This window comes from Caretta caretta, chromosome 16 (assembly GCF_965140235.1).
Source record: "Caretta caretta isolate rCarCar2 chromosome 16, rCarCar1.hap1, whole genome shotgun sequence".
In the NCBI taxonomy this organism is placed as follows: domain Eukaryota; kingdom Metazoa; phylum Chordata; order Testudines; family Cheloniidae; genus Caretta; species Caretta caretta.
In genome coordinates, this window is record NC_134221.1 from 12,345,791 (window position 1) to 12,362,285 (window position 16,495).

Below are 16,495 nucleotides of genomic sequence, written 5' to 3' on the forward strand. Positions count from 1 at the left end.
AATTGAAAGAGTACCAATGGGTGGCCCTGTATCTTGGGCTCTTGCCTACCTTTATTTCTGATAAGTATTTTGTTTCCTACCACCACTCCCTGCATCAGTCCTCACTTGCAGCCAGGACTAGGAGAGGCAGTTTCCCAAAAGCAGACATTGGGGCTAGTTTGCCCAGTTCTCCTCACCCATTATTCATTATTCCATGGAGTAGGTCCTAAAAACCCAACAATGCCCACATGGCATGGTCATTGCCATTGGCTATAGAATAAGGCCACGTGTTTTTGATTCTGTAGCTGCTTGTGATCTATCACTTCCTTTTGTAGGTTGTACTTGCAGCAAGTCTCTGCAGTTGCCCCATTTGGTAGAGAAGCCAGAACGTGCTTTATCCACCAGGAATAAAACATCTCAGTAACACGCAGAATACATCTCTACAAATTACATTCCCTCACTTCATGCTATTTACATTTAAAAAAAAACACACACACATATGTAAGAGTCATTGCTACTTCTGCATCCCACAAAGGTCAGGCCGGACCTAATGCAGAGGCTTCTTCCAGCTTAAGACACCTGATAAGCATCATCTGCCTTCTCCAGTTTGCTGGAAGTGCAGACTACCAAGCAATCTATTTAACTGAAAGAATGTTCCAGGATCACATGTCAAATTAAGACAGGACATCTGACCCCCCTTGATATCCCAGCATAAGACACCAGGTATTGCATATGTTGCTTGGAGTGCCAAGTGCTCTGCTTATTTAACTAGGCAAGGAGGGGTGGGGAATTCCTATCTATGCATTTAAAAGTTCTCCTCCGGCTACTCTCAGCAACAATGCATAGCTTGCCATATGTTGCAGTATTTTATACCTCTAGCAACAAAGATGAACCTGTGGGTGGCCAGCACTGAGCTCAAGAAGTGCAGCTCAAGTTTTTCACCAATATTAAGTGAACCCTAAGTATTGACGATCCCCATTACATCCCAACTGAATTTCTCATTGGCTCTGTGGGTCAGGGCAGAGTGACCTAGGCAGACAGTGAACATGCCAAGCAGTTCCCCAGATACAGGCACTCTCACAATCCAACCCTCTAGCACAGTTCCTGTCTTGCATGGCTACTGGCCAAATCTTTTAATAGAATGACCCCAAAACTGGAAGATTTGCCTGTCCCAAGGCCAATCAGCACATTTCTCATCTGCAAGGAGGTTTTGCTGTGGCAGTGAGGAACTCTGGACTGATTATCAAGCGTTCATTTTGGTCCTAAACTGAGGAACACGGTATGAGTTTTGTATTTCATCTACTCCCCACAAAGCTTCTGAATACCTTTTACAGCTAGAAAAACTCCGGCCCACCTGCCTACAGAACTGGTGCCATGATGTCCTGGTACATGAGAAAAGAGCAGAGATTTCACCAAGCCACCCACCAACACAAGAAGAGATACTCCACTCCCTAGCGATCGTCTAATGTATTCCTATTTGCTTATCAGGTCAAGGAAGGTTATACTCAAAAGTCAGGGGTGGGCAAACTTTTTGGCCCGAGGGCCACATCAGGGTGCGAAACTCTATGGAAGGCCAGATAGGGAAGGCTGTGCCCCCCAAACAGCCTAGCCCCTGCCCCCTACCTAACCCCCCCACCGTTGCACGCATGCGCCACCCCCTTACCCTGCCGCTCAGAGCGGCAGGAGCTTGCAGCCCCATTGCCCGCGCGACAGCGTGGGAGGGAGAACAGCAGGGGAGGTGCCAGGGACTAGCCTCCCGGGCCATAATTTGCCCACCTCTGTCAAAGGTACTAAACTAAGCTTGGCTTGAGAACAATTTCATGGACATGAAAAACTGCTCTCAGAACTGATACAGAACATCCACAATACTCCCCCAGGATGGTTAGTAAACTGTTGGTAAATATCTCAAAGCAAGCAAAAGACTATAGTCCGCCATTTTAAAAGGAAACAATTTGTAATTTGTTTGAATTCATGCATATTGCAAAACCCTTAGTCAAGTTAATGTTGAATGAATAGGTTACACATGCCTCAAAACTCACTCAGTTACTCCTGTGGAAATTCTACCCCACTATGGAAGGCAGAATTTGCACAGAATTAATTAAATTAGAAGCTGGGTTGGGCTCAGGGAGAGAGGGGGTGTGGGTGAGAGACTGGAGGGGCAAAATTTTCCCCCCTCAAGATGTGCCTGGCTGGCATGGATGACACACCAAGACTGAGGTGCCCAACAAAAGCATAACAGCAAAACACAATCTGGGTTCTTGAACACTCTACTCCTGGGGGAAACTTTTTTATTGTCTATTGTTAGAGACAACAAAAAAGTTTCCCTCAGGAGTAGAGACACGTGTTTTGAAATAAATTGCCAAAATAATTGGAACAGGTGTGATTATATTGTATTATTTTGACAAAATATGCAAAATTTTAAAATATTGTGTACAGAACTTTTTGGCACCGCATTCTCCCATGAGTAATAAGTGCCACAGAAAGATTCATAACATGTATAGTAAAATATATTTTATCAAACATACACAGGATTTTAGAGACAGTGTAGCCTGTTAAAGAACACCTACTGGTATCATCCCGTGCTTAATACTTTCAGTTTGAACAGTGGAATGACTGAACAGACCTTTGTCATTCACTGGACCCACCAAATTTATTATTACAGGTATCTTCATCTGATGGCAGATTTTGTTTATTTGTGTGGGGTTTTTTTGTTTTATTACTTGGAACAGAATACAATTTTTCCTGCTTTCTCTACCTCTAAATTACTTACAATATACTCATGCTTTCTATGGTATCAATACAAACTGTAGCCCAAAACATTTTGCAAGGTTAAACAATTACAGAGAAATTTAAAAGTTAGTAACAAGATCTGAAAGGAGAGGGAGGACTGATTAGACAGAAAATTAAAGGTGACTACTCCGGATGGTAGCAGCTACAGTCAAGAAGGCAAATGATAAAGACTAACACAGACAATAGTAGAGACAGACAAGTTATTTGAGAACATTTGGGGAAAAGTCCATGGTGGGTTATAAAACAAAGACGATTTTAAACTGGAGCATGAAGCAAGCTGCAACCAGTGGAGTTTGTGGCTGGAGCAATTCAGTCACATTTCTTTGTGCACATGAGAAGGGGAGCAGAACTCACATGCTTGAATCGGGAGAGCTGGTACTTGACGAGATCAGAGAAGAGAGTTGCCATAGTCAAGGAAAGTGGAGATGAAAATAGATGAAGATTTCAACACAGGTGGAACTAAAGCAGTATCACAAAGGGAACATGCCACTGCGGTGATGACAGGCAGATTTGCTGATATAGATGTGGGAAGAGAAAAAAAGCTCAGGCTCAAGGAGGACATCATAGTTACAGAGAGCAGAGGCAAACAGATGGTCATGGCTGAGAAGAGAAGGAGCCGTGCTTGACTCAGTTTCTTAAATATCCTTTAGTCCAAGTGAAGAGGTTTTCCACCACCGCAGAAGAGACTACTGCAGACCAAGCTGATTTATTACTTCAAACTCTGCATGTAAGTGGCTGGCCAATAAATCCCATCAGTTCACTAGTTCAATTGGCTTTAATTTCAGCAGCAAAGGCGCACTTTTGGAAGGAGACTCCAGCCCTGCAATTGATTATGATTGGTAGGAGAAATGACTGTTAGCAGTATGAATGAATGAGCAATAAAAACATGCCTTTTTAAATAGAGAGTTTTTTGTTTTTGTTTTTTTAATATGGGGAGCTTAACCCCAGTGCAATAGCCAAAATAATACCCAGGCAAGTCAAACTAGTTTCCCATCTGAGCACTCTGTAGATCAATTGGAGAAGTTACTTTTCACCTACCCTCCTATAAAGCTTTTGTAGTGTTGCTCAGACAATGACTGGCTCTTTATGCCAGAGGTAGCTGCCATCAAGTGATAGAGGAGTGGTCCCTATACAGTTAATAGCTCAGAGATCCTTCATGAGTGAGTGAAAATATAGATGTGTGTAGATATACATCTAGTTGCTAAATTCACATCTTAGTTTTTGATGTAAGTACAGTATATGGTTTGTCTTATACCAACCAATGAGAATGAACTATTATTTAGAAAAGCAGAACATAACTGAAACCAGTATTTTGATCATCCTACACGGTTAGTGATACTGTCATTGATAGTGGTTTGGTGAAATATAGGCTGAATAGTTTTAAAGTAATCATAGGGATAAGGCCACATTATTTACATAGCAACTTTGATCTAGAAAGATGCCATAGTAATGCAACTCCATCCCCCCATATACTGAAATGCAGCCACCTCTGACATAGAAAGCAGTAGTTATTCTGTACCAAAAATACTATGCAGCAACAATAATTTCTACACCTGAAAGTTTTCATCAAAAGAAAACTGAGGTAGTTGGAGTATTGCCCAGGAACCTACACTGATTTAATGTTTGCAGCACACACTCAGCACAAGATCAGTGTTAAGAAAAGGAGGACTTGTGGCACCTTAGAGACTAAAATTTATTTGACCATAAGCTTTCATGAGCTACAGCTCACTTCACGAAAGCTTGTGCTCAAATAAATTTGTTAGTCTCTAAGGTGCCACAAGTCCTCCTTTTCTTTTTGCAGATACACGGCTGCTACTCTGAAAGATCAGTGTTGTTACTACAAGAATCCAGCTCATTTATGAAGGCAAGTGGGTTTGTAAACTCACTAACATTAGACACACATCAGTCCAATCCACATTTAAGGTTGAAGCTAGCCTTTCTTCATAAGAGTAATTCTCTCCCCCACTCCACAAAAACTGAAGTGGTACTCCAATCCTGCAACTCATTACAAATGGTAGAAAAGAAGAACGCTAGGTGCCCGAGTGCTTGTCTACACTTACAGGGGATAATGAAGACCCGCTAAATCGACTGCGGATTGCTCTCCCGTCAACTCCTGTACCCCACCTGAACAAGAAGCGCAAGCGTCAGAGACATAGTGTAGCATGGACCCCATCCAAGTACATCGACTTCAGCTACATTATTCAAGTAGCTGAAGTTGCTTAACTTAGATCGATCTCCCCCCATAGTGCAGACAAGGCCTGAACCACAGCTAACCCACCTGAAGTTTCACAAATGTGAATTTGTGCTCAAGTAGAATTTTCTTGAGCAGTTTGAGACATCAGGTAATGGGTCTGGAGACATGGGGATTACAATATTTTCACTTAACATAGTCCCTTAACATGACTCCAAATTAGTTGACCCTGACTAATACTGGTGCTTCTGGCTAGTTTTAAGAATGAGAAAAGGAGGGGGACTAGTTAATAAACTATCTGGGAAACAGGAAACATTTCTCTCAGAAGTTTATCCAATTTTTCATTAAAATTATATTTTGATGGAAATATTCCAACCAGACCTACCGAAGGGTTGTTTTCACATACTCAAAGCTTTGCAACATTTTAAACTCTGCATCCTAGCTAATGCATTTATTAAGCACATATTGCCCCAATGGATAAATTATGAAATGTGCAACACCCTAGCATACGCTTTATAAACTCTGAATGTCCAAAAGCCCCAGCTTTAGAGAGAAGAGACTTGGCTACTCTCTTTAGTGGGGGAAAAAGTGAATAGGGATAACCATGGCAATGACAGGAGAAGAGGGAGAGAGAGAAAGTGAGCCCAGTGTTGACACAGGAAAGAGCCTTCACTGAAGAACAGGCTGGATAAAGTGAGTTCATACAGCCTGTTTCCCAATTAGAAGCATATATTCCTGCCCCTGTGAGCATTTCCTCACTGGGCTTCCTGCAATATGGTGGTTTTCATCTCACGTGAGATGCATACACACACACACCTTAGAAAATGTGATGCCAGATAGAACGACGCTGCCAGGGAAGAAAAGGGCCTGCATGCTGAACTGCCCAGGCATGTAGATGTGAGCACAGAATGTTCTGTTGCTTGAACCAACACAATTCTCCCAGAGAGTAAGAAGCTCAGTGCCCATGAAGAACAGCTAGACAGGCATTTTATGAGGGCAAATGCAGATGGTTTATAGTTTGATGTTAAGCTTAGATTTCAGAACCTAAACGCTTCTCAGTGCAGAGAATCACGGATTAGACACAGAATCCCACAGATACAGTCAAAAACAAAATACCTGCACAGCTTGTTTGTTTCATCACAGGATCTGTGCAGCTGGCAAGATCTTCATGTAACTGAAGAATTCTTTCCCTTTACTTCAAAAAAGTGTAATTCTCAGGCAAAAAGTTATGTTGAAGAAAATATCACTTAGGAAAAAAAAAACACCTGTGAGAATATTGTTTTCATACACAAACATTAGAAAGTCTAATTCTAGAGGAACGAAAGGATGAAAGTCACCCAAACAATCTCCATAACGCTACCCTGAGCGCAGCAAGAGTTTGAGGATCATGAGGACTTTAAAAACACAAGTGTTCATTTTATAAGAGACTCCAAAAGTTAAATACATTTTACTAGACTATTTCTTTCACTCTTTCAGAAATTTTACACTGCCCGATCATATTTATAGACTACTAATTCAGGAAGTCTGGGTTCTTTAGGGACATGGACACACACACACAGTGCAGGACACTTAAAACTAAAAAGCACTAATAAGTACAAGGGCTCTACACTGATCCACAAAGGTAAATGCTTCCAGCGACAATCAGATACAGCTACAGTACCTACAGGACCAGACCTTGTAAGCCTAGTATCCTCAGTTATGGGTTTTACATGAACAACAGATGGAGGCATGAGAGTGAAATATCACAATATCAGAGACTCATGTAAAAGTCAACGTGCTGCAATATGTATCTGATATATGCCACATGTTAGCTATACAAATACACCAGCTCTGCTGAATGTAATATACCCTCCGTCATAAGCTGCAAACTCCTTAAAGTTATTACAAAAACTGATTTAGTGCTTTGGAAACTATTTAATGTAAAAATTTTACAAACTAAGTATAGAGTTTACATCAGGAAGGCTAACATCAACAAGGGAACAGAATTAAGGCTGTTCAGATGACCTGATCTGAGTCTAGCCATACTTTACAATGCCTTTATTATTGTTTCCTAAGTGGATCCTCCTTGATTGAATTTCTGAATACTTATGTTGAGAAAAAAAATATTTTTTCTGAAGTGATGTTTTCAACCTTAATTTCTGTTCAGTTTACAAATATTCAGATTCACAGACAGTAAGACAAATAGATTCCTGTAGTTTCAGTGTCAAGAGTGAATGGGGCTGCCTTTAGGAAACAAGAAAACCTCCTTAGCAAAGCAGTGCAGGTGTGTCTCCTCACATATACACAATCCTGCATTCCCTAGAAGCCATCCCTAAGAGGCAGGAGCACAATTGGATAATATTGCTTAAGTGTTGCCATGCAACTGTGGGGCTTCTCTCCCAAGACTAACCTTGCAGGGAGGTTCCACTCCCCAAAACCAAAGCTGCTTGGAGAGGCACATTTATGGAGGAGCAACCTCCACAACAGGATCAGCATGCACTGCTCCCAAGTAACAGTGTATCTAGAACATCCACCAGATGCCACAGCTGTGCCCCCACATCAGCATGGGGTAGGCAGACATTGAATGGCAGCTGCAGGGTAGATACATAGGTAAGCCAGTTATTTTAGAAAAATACTTTCTGTCAGGATTACAGCCAGACACTTCCCCATTTGTCTAAGGATGTAAAATCTCAAGAGTCAGACCAGGATGTACTCTCCTTAGAAACAAAAGGGTTTGAGCGTGAAAAGAGCATTACCACCACCGTCTGTATGCACCCCACACTATCTTATGTGCCAGAGGGCCTCCCACACAACCCCAAACCCTACTCATCTCTAGGCCCTGCATCCATCAGTCCCTATAGTCCCCCCCAAATACACACATGGACTGTTTTCAATTAGACCCCAACTGTCTCCCTCTGCAGTCCCCAAACTAGCCGAGGCTCTGCCTCAGAATGCAACTTCTCCGCAAGACCTTGCGTTCTTTAGGTGTGGTACTGCCCTCTCGGTGCAGGCCACCCACCCAGAGCTCCCCTTCAGTGTGGTGCCAACCCCTTTGCCGTCTACTTCCTCCACTTACACACCCAGAGCTTCCCCCCCCCTCAGTGTGATGCAATGCACACACCCCCTTCCCCAGTCACGCACTTGGGGGCACGTCCCCCCAAACCTCCCCCTTTAGCATGATGCAAATCCCCCCCGCCCATCACTCAACCCAAAGCATGCACCGCCTCCACATGATGCAATCCCCCCCTTCCCCAGTCACCCAGGGGCACGCTCCCCCCCCCCCCCACCAGCATGATGCAATCATCCCTTTTCCTCGGTCACTCACCTGAGCGCATACCCTCAACAGACCGCCCCCCTCAGCGTGAGGCAATCATCACTCCCTCCTTCCCCGTCACTCCCTAGACCGCCCCCCTCAGCGTGAGGCAATCATCACTCCCTCCTTCCCCGTCACTCCCTAGACCGCCCCCCTCAGCGTGAGGCAATGCCCCTGCCCTTCCCTAGCCACTCACCATGGGGCAGGCTCCCTCCCCCACACTTCCTCACTCCGTCACCATGGGGTACGACGACGTCGTCCTCCCCCCCGCCCACCGCCACCGCCCTCCCCGCCCTTCATTCCCCCGGGGCGGCCCCTCCCCCCACCCAACATTGGTGCGTTCCCCTCCGGGGCCCGGCAGCTCCCGAGCCCAGCCCGCCCCCCACACTCACCCACAGATCCCGCTCGGTGCGGTGCAGCCCCAGCTGCCCCAGCCCCACCGCCAGGTCGTGCACACAGAGCGCGCCGTCCCGGTTCACGTCGAGCTTCTGGAAGAGGGTGTGAAGACGCCGGTGCTCGGGCCCCCCGCACAGGGACCGGCCGCCCGCCTCGGAGGCGGGGGTCGCGGCTCCTGCCCGAGGGGAGCCGCACGGGCACAACACGCCGCTCACCGCCAGAGAGCGCCGCGGACCCGGCATCCTCCCGCGGCTCGCGAAACGCCGGCAAATGGCGGGACTCCCCCGCCCCCACAGAAGGGAAGTGACAACGTGCTTCCGGTTCGCGCCGCCAGGCTAATGGCCCACGTGACCCTTTTGTAGCCATTCGGAAAGGCATAGTCGCAGGGGGCGCGAGGACGGCACTGCGGACGCACCACGGACCCCCACCGTCTGAGCCAATCAAATCACGGGCGTTTGCATTTCGTCACACGCACGCCTTCGCCTCAGCCAATCAGAATACAGAGGCACCCACGCCGGAACTGGGATTTGGGACGGTATTCAAATTGATGGAGGATTCCCATTGGTAAAGCCGCGGCGGAAGGTGGAGTAAGGTGACAACAGGCCCAATGGGCTGAGACGCTGACTGCCTGAGCCCGTATTATATCTTGACGGACAGAGGATGTATCCAATAGCCTGGTAGAACAGAGGGTACTTAACTATGACTGGCAGGAACGGCACCCAATACACTATGGCGGCGGCCCCTGGAGGCGGGAACACCTTTTGACAGGCAGCATGCCGGCCTGCAGCTTGGAATGGTGCTGAGGGAAGGTGGTGCCTACTCCTGATAAGCAGCACCTTTGACCAATAGGATTATGGAGCTGGCGGCGGGAGGTGAGACCCATGTCTGACAGGCAAGCAGGGGGCCCAATGGGCCGAGGCAGGAAAGGGGCTGATTCTGGAAGCCATTACGCCACTGCCGCAGGGTGGAGGCCGTTTAACGGGGCCTGCTGGGTGGCCGCGGTACGCAATTTGCGTATCTTTCGCTATTGAAGGGGGTAGCGCCCCAGGGCCCGTGAGGCCCCTTGGGGCCCCCCATTTTTCCTGGCCCTATAGATCACCAGACTCTGTTAGGTCTTCGGGGCCCCTGGGTCCCACCCCTCTTCTGCCTCCGTTAGGCCCCACGTCCCTCTCAGGGCCCCTAGTAGCCCTCCTCCACCCCTCTCTGGTCCCCCCCCGGTCCTCTAAGGTCTCCTGCCCTTCCAGGCTCCTCTAGGGCCCTTTTGGGCCCCCAGCTCCCTGTTAGGCCCCCAGCCCCCATTCCTCTCAGGCCTCCTGCCCTTCCAACCCCCTCTAGGGCACTTTGCCCCCCTCCCCCCACCCCCTGTCAGACCTTCTGAGCTCCCATCTCCCCTGCAGGAGTGGCTCCCCCCAGCCCCATCTCACCCTCAGCCCCGTGACCCCATGGCAATGGCATCGCCCCTGCCCCCCCCAGCGAAGAAGCGTAAGATGAACTTCTCGGAGCGGGAGGTGGAGATCATCGTGGAGGAGCTGGAGCGGGGCAAGCACCTGCTCATCAACCACTTCAACGCGGGGGTCCCGCTGGCCACCAAGGCCGCCGCCTGGCACGACATCTTGCGCCGCGTCAACGCCGTGGCCACCTGCCGCCGCGAGCTGCCGGAGGTCAAGAAGAAGTGGTCAGACCTCAAGACTGAGGTGCGGCGCAAGGTGGCGCAGGTCCGGGCTGCTATGGAAGGAGGCGGTATAGGGCAGGATGGAGCCGGCGAGGGCCAGGACGGCGAGGACCCTACTGGTGCCACAGCCACCCCTGTCATACTCACCCCCATGCAACAGCGCATCTGCAACCTGCTGGGAGAAGCCACCATCATCAGTCTGCCTACTGGGGACTGCACTGCCGGGGATGGTGCTGAGATACCCATCGCAGCCTCCACCACCACTGTCACCCTGACCCAGAGTGAGTGCTGCCCCTGATGAAGGTGCTGGATCAGAAGGCCATACAGGCGTCCCTGCAATTATCCCATGAATAGTGAGAAGGGGCCCTGCTACCCATGCGGAGCAGCCCCCATTCCTCAAAAGGGCAGCAAAATGAAACCGTGGCATCTTTTACAATATAGTGAAAATGGCACCCCTATAAGCCCTGGTGCTATAGAGGCACAGGATATGCAGGTACTGAAAGCCACCCCTGTTTGACAGCAAGGTCAGTCTTAAGAGCAAGGAAACCAAACAGCCTTTTGGGGACTTGGCATCCCAATGCACCTTTGCAACAAACAGGCTGCCCCAGCCTCCCTCTGGAGGATAACTATAAGGCTGTATCATAGGATGGTTAGTAGCTATGCATAGTTGTATGTGATTAAAGCTGATTCAGGCTTATGAGTGGGGTAACAAATTATAAAAGGGAGCAAAGATGGATTAAGGGGGCTTAGTAGAGAAAGGAAAAACTTGAAAACTGAGCTTTCTAGACCAGAATAAAAGCTCACAGAACATGGTTATCTGCACAGATATCTTTCTTATGCTTTCCTTCCCATTGAATGGATCCTCATGCTGTTCAGTCAGGATGGAGCAAAATAGGAAACTACAGAGACCTCTGGCTATATATATTTGTTAAGCTAGTTTATACAGAGCTTTTTTGATGTTTAGATGTTCAGAGATCTGCTAGTTGAAACAGCAGCACCTAGCTGTTTTTACACTGATGAATAAGTGAAACCTATTTTGTCGTGCAATGGCTGAGATTAATAGATTTGTCTTCTGTGGCTACTCCCAGCGCTTCCTCCATCCCCCACCCCCTTGTGAGTTACGGAAGATGGAAGTACATTTCTATTCCTTCTGTCTTTAGAAACCTATTTCTGGGTCTGTGGAGATGTTCTAATGGATACTTGAGCAGTCAAAGGCATTCTGACCAATGCCATTTCATCTCTTACTTGTCCTTTGTGTCCATTTATTAATGTCGCTTGGACAGCTCCTCTTGAACTGGGGGTTGAGAAGTGGTGTATCTAGGTATATACTGGAGTATTCCGTACGCTTTTTGACCCTGCACTGTACAGGCCTGGGGACAGATCCAGATCAGGAAAGATCAGTCTTCTGTAGGACTAGCTTTCTTCTTTAGTGTTCTACATGCACATACTTCTCTGTTTTCTCCTTAGGCAGGCACTAAAGCAGGGGTGGGCAAACTTTTTGGCCTGAGAGCCACATCTGGGTATGGAAATTGTATGGCAGGCCATGAATGCTCACGAAATCGAGGTTGGGGTGTGGGAGGGGGTGAGGGCTCTGGCTGGCGGTGCAGGCTCTGGGGTGGGGCCAGAAATGAGGAGTTCGGGGTGTGGGAGGAGGCTCTGGGCTGGGGCAGGGGTTTAGGGTGCGGGGGAGAGTGAGGGCTCCGGCTCTGGGGTGGGGCTGGGGATGAAGGGTTTGGGGTGCAGGAGGGTGCTCCAGGCTGGGACCGAGGGGCTCAGAGGGCGCGAGGGGGGATCACGGCTGGAGCAGAGGGTTGGGGTGCGGAAGGAGGTCAGGGGTGCAGGCTCTGGGCGGTGCTTACCTCAAGCAGCTCCTGGAAGCAGCACCATGTCCCTCCTTTAGCTCCTACGCAGAAGCGCAGCCAGGCAGCTTTGCGTGCTGCCCCGTCCGCAGGCGCCGCCCCTGCAGCTCCCATTGGCCACGGTTCCCAGCCAATGGGAGCTGTGGGGGTGACGCTTGGGTCGGGGGCAGCACACGGAGCCGTTTGGCTGCTCCTACGTGTAGGAGGTGGAGTGGGGATATGCCTTTGCTTCTGGGAGCAGCATGGATCAGGGCAAGCCCCAGACCCTGCTCCCCAGCAGGAGCTAAAGGGACAGACGTTTTAATCTGTTTTAATCTGACATGGCCTGCGAGCCGTAGTTTGCCCACCCCTGCACTAAACCCCTGGCACTTACATTTGTTAGTGGTGTTCTATAGACCAGTGGTTCTCAACCAGGGGTCCAAGGCCCCCTGGGAGGCCACAAGCAGGTTTCGGGGGGCTGCCAAGTGGGGCCAGCATTAGACTCACCGGGGCCCTGGGCAGAAAGCCAAAGCCTGAGCAATGTAGTTTTGTGGAGGCTCCTGTGGCTTGGGGCCCCAGGCAGTTGCCCTGTTGCTACCCTGTTATTGTGACACATGTGGGGCCATGGAGGTTTTTATAGCATATTGGGGGGGCCTCACAAAGAAAAAGGTTGAGAACCCCTGCTGTAGACATTCACCCAAAGAGCTGCAGCCTCTGACTTTTCTTTTCATTTGTGCCTAGTTCCTGCAGAGACAACTTACCATAGTCTGGAGGATGGAGTGGTGGAGTACTGCACGACAGAGGCTCCCACAACTGTTACTGCTGAAGCACCCTTGGAGATGATGGCACATCAAGCTGAGGCATCCATGAAACCCCAGGAGCTGAAGAGCCGAATTGCCCTAAATTCAGCCAAGCTCCTGCAGGAGCAGCGAGTGACCAACCTACATGTGAAGGAGATCGCCCAGCACTTGGAACAGCAAAATGACCTGCTGCAGATGATCCGTCGCTCTCAGGAGGTGCAGGCATGCGCACAAGAGCGTCAGGCGCAGGCTATGGAAGGGACCCAGGCTGCTCTGAGTGCCCTCATCCAGATCTTACGCCCCATGATCAAGGACTTCCGTCGATTCCTGCAAAGTAATACACCCAATCCTTCGGTAACTGCTGACCCCAGCCATGTGGCCCAGAATGGGCAACAAGATGGCATCATCCAATGAAATAGGGACTGACTGGACTCTTCTCTCAAAAGAGCTACATTTGCTGCTGTTGGACACACTGGGTCAGAGGTAGGAGGGACAAGATCTTCTCTTGTCATTGTGGATTGGTTGAGTTCCCGTCCTCTGGGGTCAAAAGCTGTTCCTGGACAGCATCTTTTTCTGTGATGATCCTGCACTATCTGCTTCTGTGGACTCAACATCCAGGATGGCAGCCAGGATATGTGATTAAACTTGGAAGTTAGTGTTGTTGGATTTGGTTTTTTTTTTTTTTTTTTTTTAAAGAAAAATATTTTTTCCATATAGATTTCTAAAAAGACAATTATTTTTATTTCTATCTTAAAAAACGACACCTCTTCCCAAGACATACAGCCTTTAACTGGCTTCTAACACACGGAGTGTCTTGCAGGCATGGCTCATCTTTGAAGGTACCCAGATAGTACAGAGGAGCTAATGCAGTCCAGTCTCTTGCTGGACATTTGTAGAGTAATAATATGGTACCTGAGGTGGTGCAGCCACATCTCTGTGCTGGAGGTTTGTGGATGCTGCTCTCTAAGGGTGAAAGTCAGCCCTGTACAGAGGACCTGCACAAGGCCTGTCGACAACCTAAATCCCACGGAAGTCCCACTTTAGCTCTCAAAATAGCGGTGCATAGACCTCATGCTGGCCTTCTGCACCGTGTTGAATTTCATCCAAACCTAGCAGAGGTGTTTTTACATGTGTATTAAATGTCTCATAGTAGTTAAGAGAATGAATAAATATGAATTTCATTCGGGTAGGTTTACATACAGATGAAACCAGTGGACTAGGTACTGCAGTATAGTTTGAAATCTGTGCAGTATGTTACCACAACAAGGTGGGGAAAATATGGAGTTTTCAGCAGAGCCATAAATCTAAAAGTCTTTGCTTGTGTGAGTTTGTCAACTACTTGCTATTTCAACAGTGTGGGAGGGAGGTTGGTTTTTGTTTACAGTTTGTCATTTATTTTGTATTTTTAAGGCATTAGAAACAAATTCTGTTGTCTTTAGTCAATATACAGTTGACTTCAGTAGGCATTTTGACTGCCTAAGGACTATGGGATTTGGCCCCAAACCTTTTTCTTAAGATTATATTGGGAAAAAAATGATCCTTCACACCTACTACCCTTCCTCCTTTTTGAGCTGTTCTGGCTTTTGGGGCCCGGAACTAAGTAAGAGCAGTTAGGCAGTTGACTTGATAGTGTGAATGTGGTTGTTATAGATATGTACCAACTTCATAAATGAATTTTTTTTATTTCAGATGAAAAGCTTCACCTCAACATGTGTAGAAGATGATTGATTTGTTTAAAAAAATAATAATTTTATTGTTAATGTCTTCCTCTTGCCCCCCCCCCACTTGCAGAACCAATGAGTCAAAATTACGGATTAATACTTGCCAAATATTACTGTTAAAATTGAACTTTATAAAGCTGAGTTAAGTTTGCTGTTGAACTCTCTGTAGGGCTGAGAAGCAGTGAGCTGAAATTCATGATGGAATGAATGTGCACAATTAAATTATAAACCCCTGAATATATCTTTCTATGATGGAAATATTGATGGGGCCCTTAACCGACCAGTACATGGGATATTGCTATATTTAATAACCTTTATTTTATTGGTAGTTCAACTGTCTCTTGGAAGGAGGAGGAAGGGATAATGAACAGTGTTGTTTGAAAGCTTTGGCCCATGGAAGATCCTTCACCCATTCATTCAGTCTTCCACTCCTGAGTCAGAAAAGCACCATCACTGGCTTTCCCACCTTGTTCACCATCTAACCACATCAGTACAATTTTCTTGGCTTGTTTCTCTCAAACCCTGTGGAATCAAATCAATGACTCAGTTGCAGTTTATTTTTAAAACAGACACTGCATCATATCTGTTTGGTTTTACGTCACTTGTGAATATGAATACCAATATGAATTTTTAATAAAAATGATTTTTTTTGGTAAATCGCTCTCAGTATATCCGTATTTTCCATAGGGAAAAAAATATGACACAAGGCAGAAAAGGACTCAAAAGTCGGGAAATACCAAAGTTAAGCAAAAAGAAAAGGAGTACTTGTGGCACCTTAGAGACTAACCAATTTATTTGAGCATGAGCTTTCGTGAGCTACAGCTCACGGATGCTACATTGCATCCGATGAAGTGAGCTGTAGCTCACGAAAGCTCATGCTCAAATAAATTGGTTAGTCTCTAAGGTGCCACAAGTACTCCTTTTCTTTCTGTTTATGACAGACAACGATGACTCATTAAAATCACATTGTATTCATCTGCTATGAGCTGGATGCAGTGTAACATCCTAGAATAATAAAGGACAAAGTGCTGGCATTTATAAGGCTTTAGAATTGACTTACATTAACTTTTTCAATGACTGCAGCCCAAGAAGTGGTTTCTGTAATGCATCTTACTGCAAATAGTTACTACAGGTAGTTGAATGCCTGGCACTTGGAAACACCAATTTGTATGTCAGGGAGAAATATTGTGCTAACACAAATCAATAGCATTCAAATGTAAATCGTGTACATAAATTCTCACTCATGAAAAAACTGCAGCAATATTTTAAATATAGTACAAGCTGCCTGCCAAGAGCGCAACCATTGATCATTGATTAGTTCAGTGGAGCCCTATGAGGAATAAAGAAAAAAATAGTGCACTCATGCTGAAAACTAGATAGTAAAGGGAAACATCACAAGAAGGTATCCCAACTGTGGTTTAGGGGAGAAGAGGGTGTTATACTGATTGAACACAAAAATAGTGCCCAATAGGGACAGAAAAGAAGAAGCAAAGTATCCAGGATGCTGATCTATGCCCCAAGCCTGCTGCTCTTCGTTGGAACTGGAGAGTTCAGTAGCAAGCTGCCTGGACTGAGGACAGCCATTCAGGAATGTACCAAGCAAGGATGTTCTTCTCCAACAGGACACAGCAGATGTGAAAGAGTATCCTACAAATGTGATTTGAGGATCTGTAGCGTAAATCACCAAAGCTAGGAAACAATGCTATAGAGTAAACACTACTGGGAATTCTGGTTTGTCAGTGGTATATAGCACACATTTCAAGTGTTGGAGGTTTAGGAGATAAACCTTGAAGTGGTCTCTGGTCCATCAGAGGCC

The 16,495-nt window shown here is 46.9% G+C and overlaps 2 protein-coding genes and 1 long non-coding RNA gene across 6 annotated transcripts in view; 1 reads left to right on the forward strand and 2 right to left on the reverse strand.

Moving 5' to 3' along the window:
- Nucleotides 1-8,958, reverse strand: part of SLC25A25 (solute carrier family 25 member 25) — a 35,051-nt gene extending 26,093 nt beyond the window's left edge. Inside the window, exon 1 of one of the 2 annotated variants that reach the window (XM_048822715.2) lies at nucleotides 8,645-8,958. In XM_048822715.2, coding sequence (XP_048678672.1) covers nucleotides 8,645-8,890 — 246 coding nt within the window. In that variant the 5' untranslated portion in view covers nucleotides 8,891-8,958. The remainder of the gene's footprint in view (nucleotides 1-8,644) is intronic. The other variant, XM_048822717.2, reaches the window with a different exon arrangement.
- On the reverse strand, nucleotides 2,469-8,007 carry LOC125623403 (uncharacterized). Its single transcript, XR_007352991.2, has 4 exons — nucleotides 7,350-8,007; nucleotides 6,077-6,206; nucleotides 4,830-4,893; nucleotides 2,469-3,589 (listed from the first exon to the last, which is right to left on the reverse strand). It is a non-coding gene; the product is annotated as an uncharacterized LOC125623403 (long non-coding RNA).
- An 83-nt stretch (nucleotides 8,959-9,041) lies between the features above and the next one.
- NAIF1 (nuclear apoptosis inducing factor 1) lies at nucleotides 9,042-15,336 on the forward strand. Of its 3 annotated transcripts, none has more exons than XM_075120555.1 (3): nucleotides 9,042-9,520; nucleotides 10,046-10,601; nucleotides 12,900-15,336. In XM_075120555.1, exons 2-3 carry the CDS (start codon nucleotides 10,091-10,093, stop codon nucleotides 13,370-13,372), a joined length of 984 nt encoding a protein of 327 aa, XP_074976656.1. In that variant the 5' UTR covers nucleotides 9,042-9,520; nucleotides 10,046-10,090; the 3' UTR covers nucleotides 13,373-15,336. The 3 variants fall into 3 exon arrangements, 1 of the variants encoding a protein (XP_074976656.1); XR_012665276.1 differs by lacking the exon at nucleotides 9,042-9,520 and having other exon boundaries at nucleotides 9,555-10,601; nucleotides 12,900-13,609; nucleotides 14,648-15,336; XR_012665277.1 differs by lacking the exon at nucleotides 9,042-9,520 and having other exon boundaries at nucleotides 9,555-10,601; nucleotides 12,900-13,441; nucleotides 14,648-15,336.
- The last annotated feature ends 1,159 nt before the right edge of the window (nucleotides 15,337-16,495 follow it).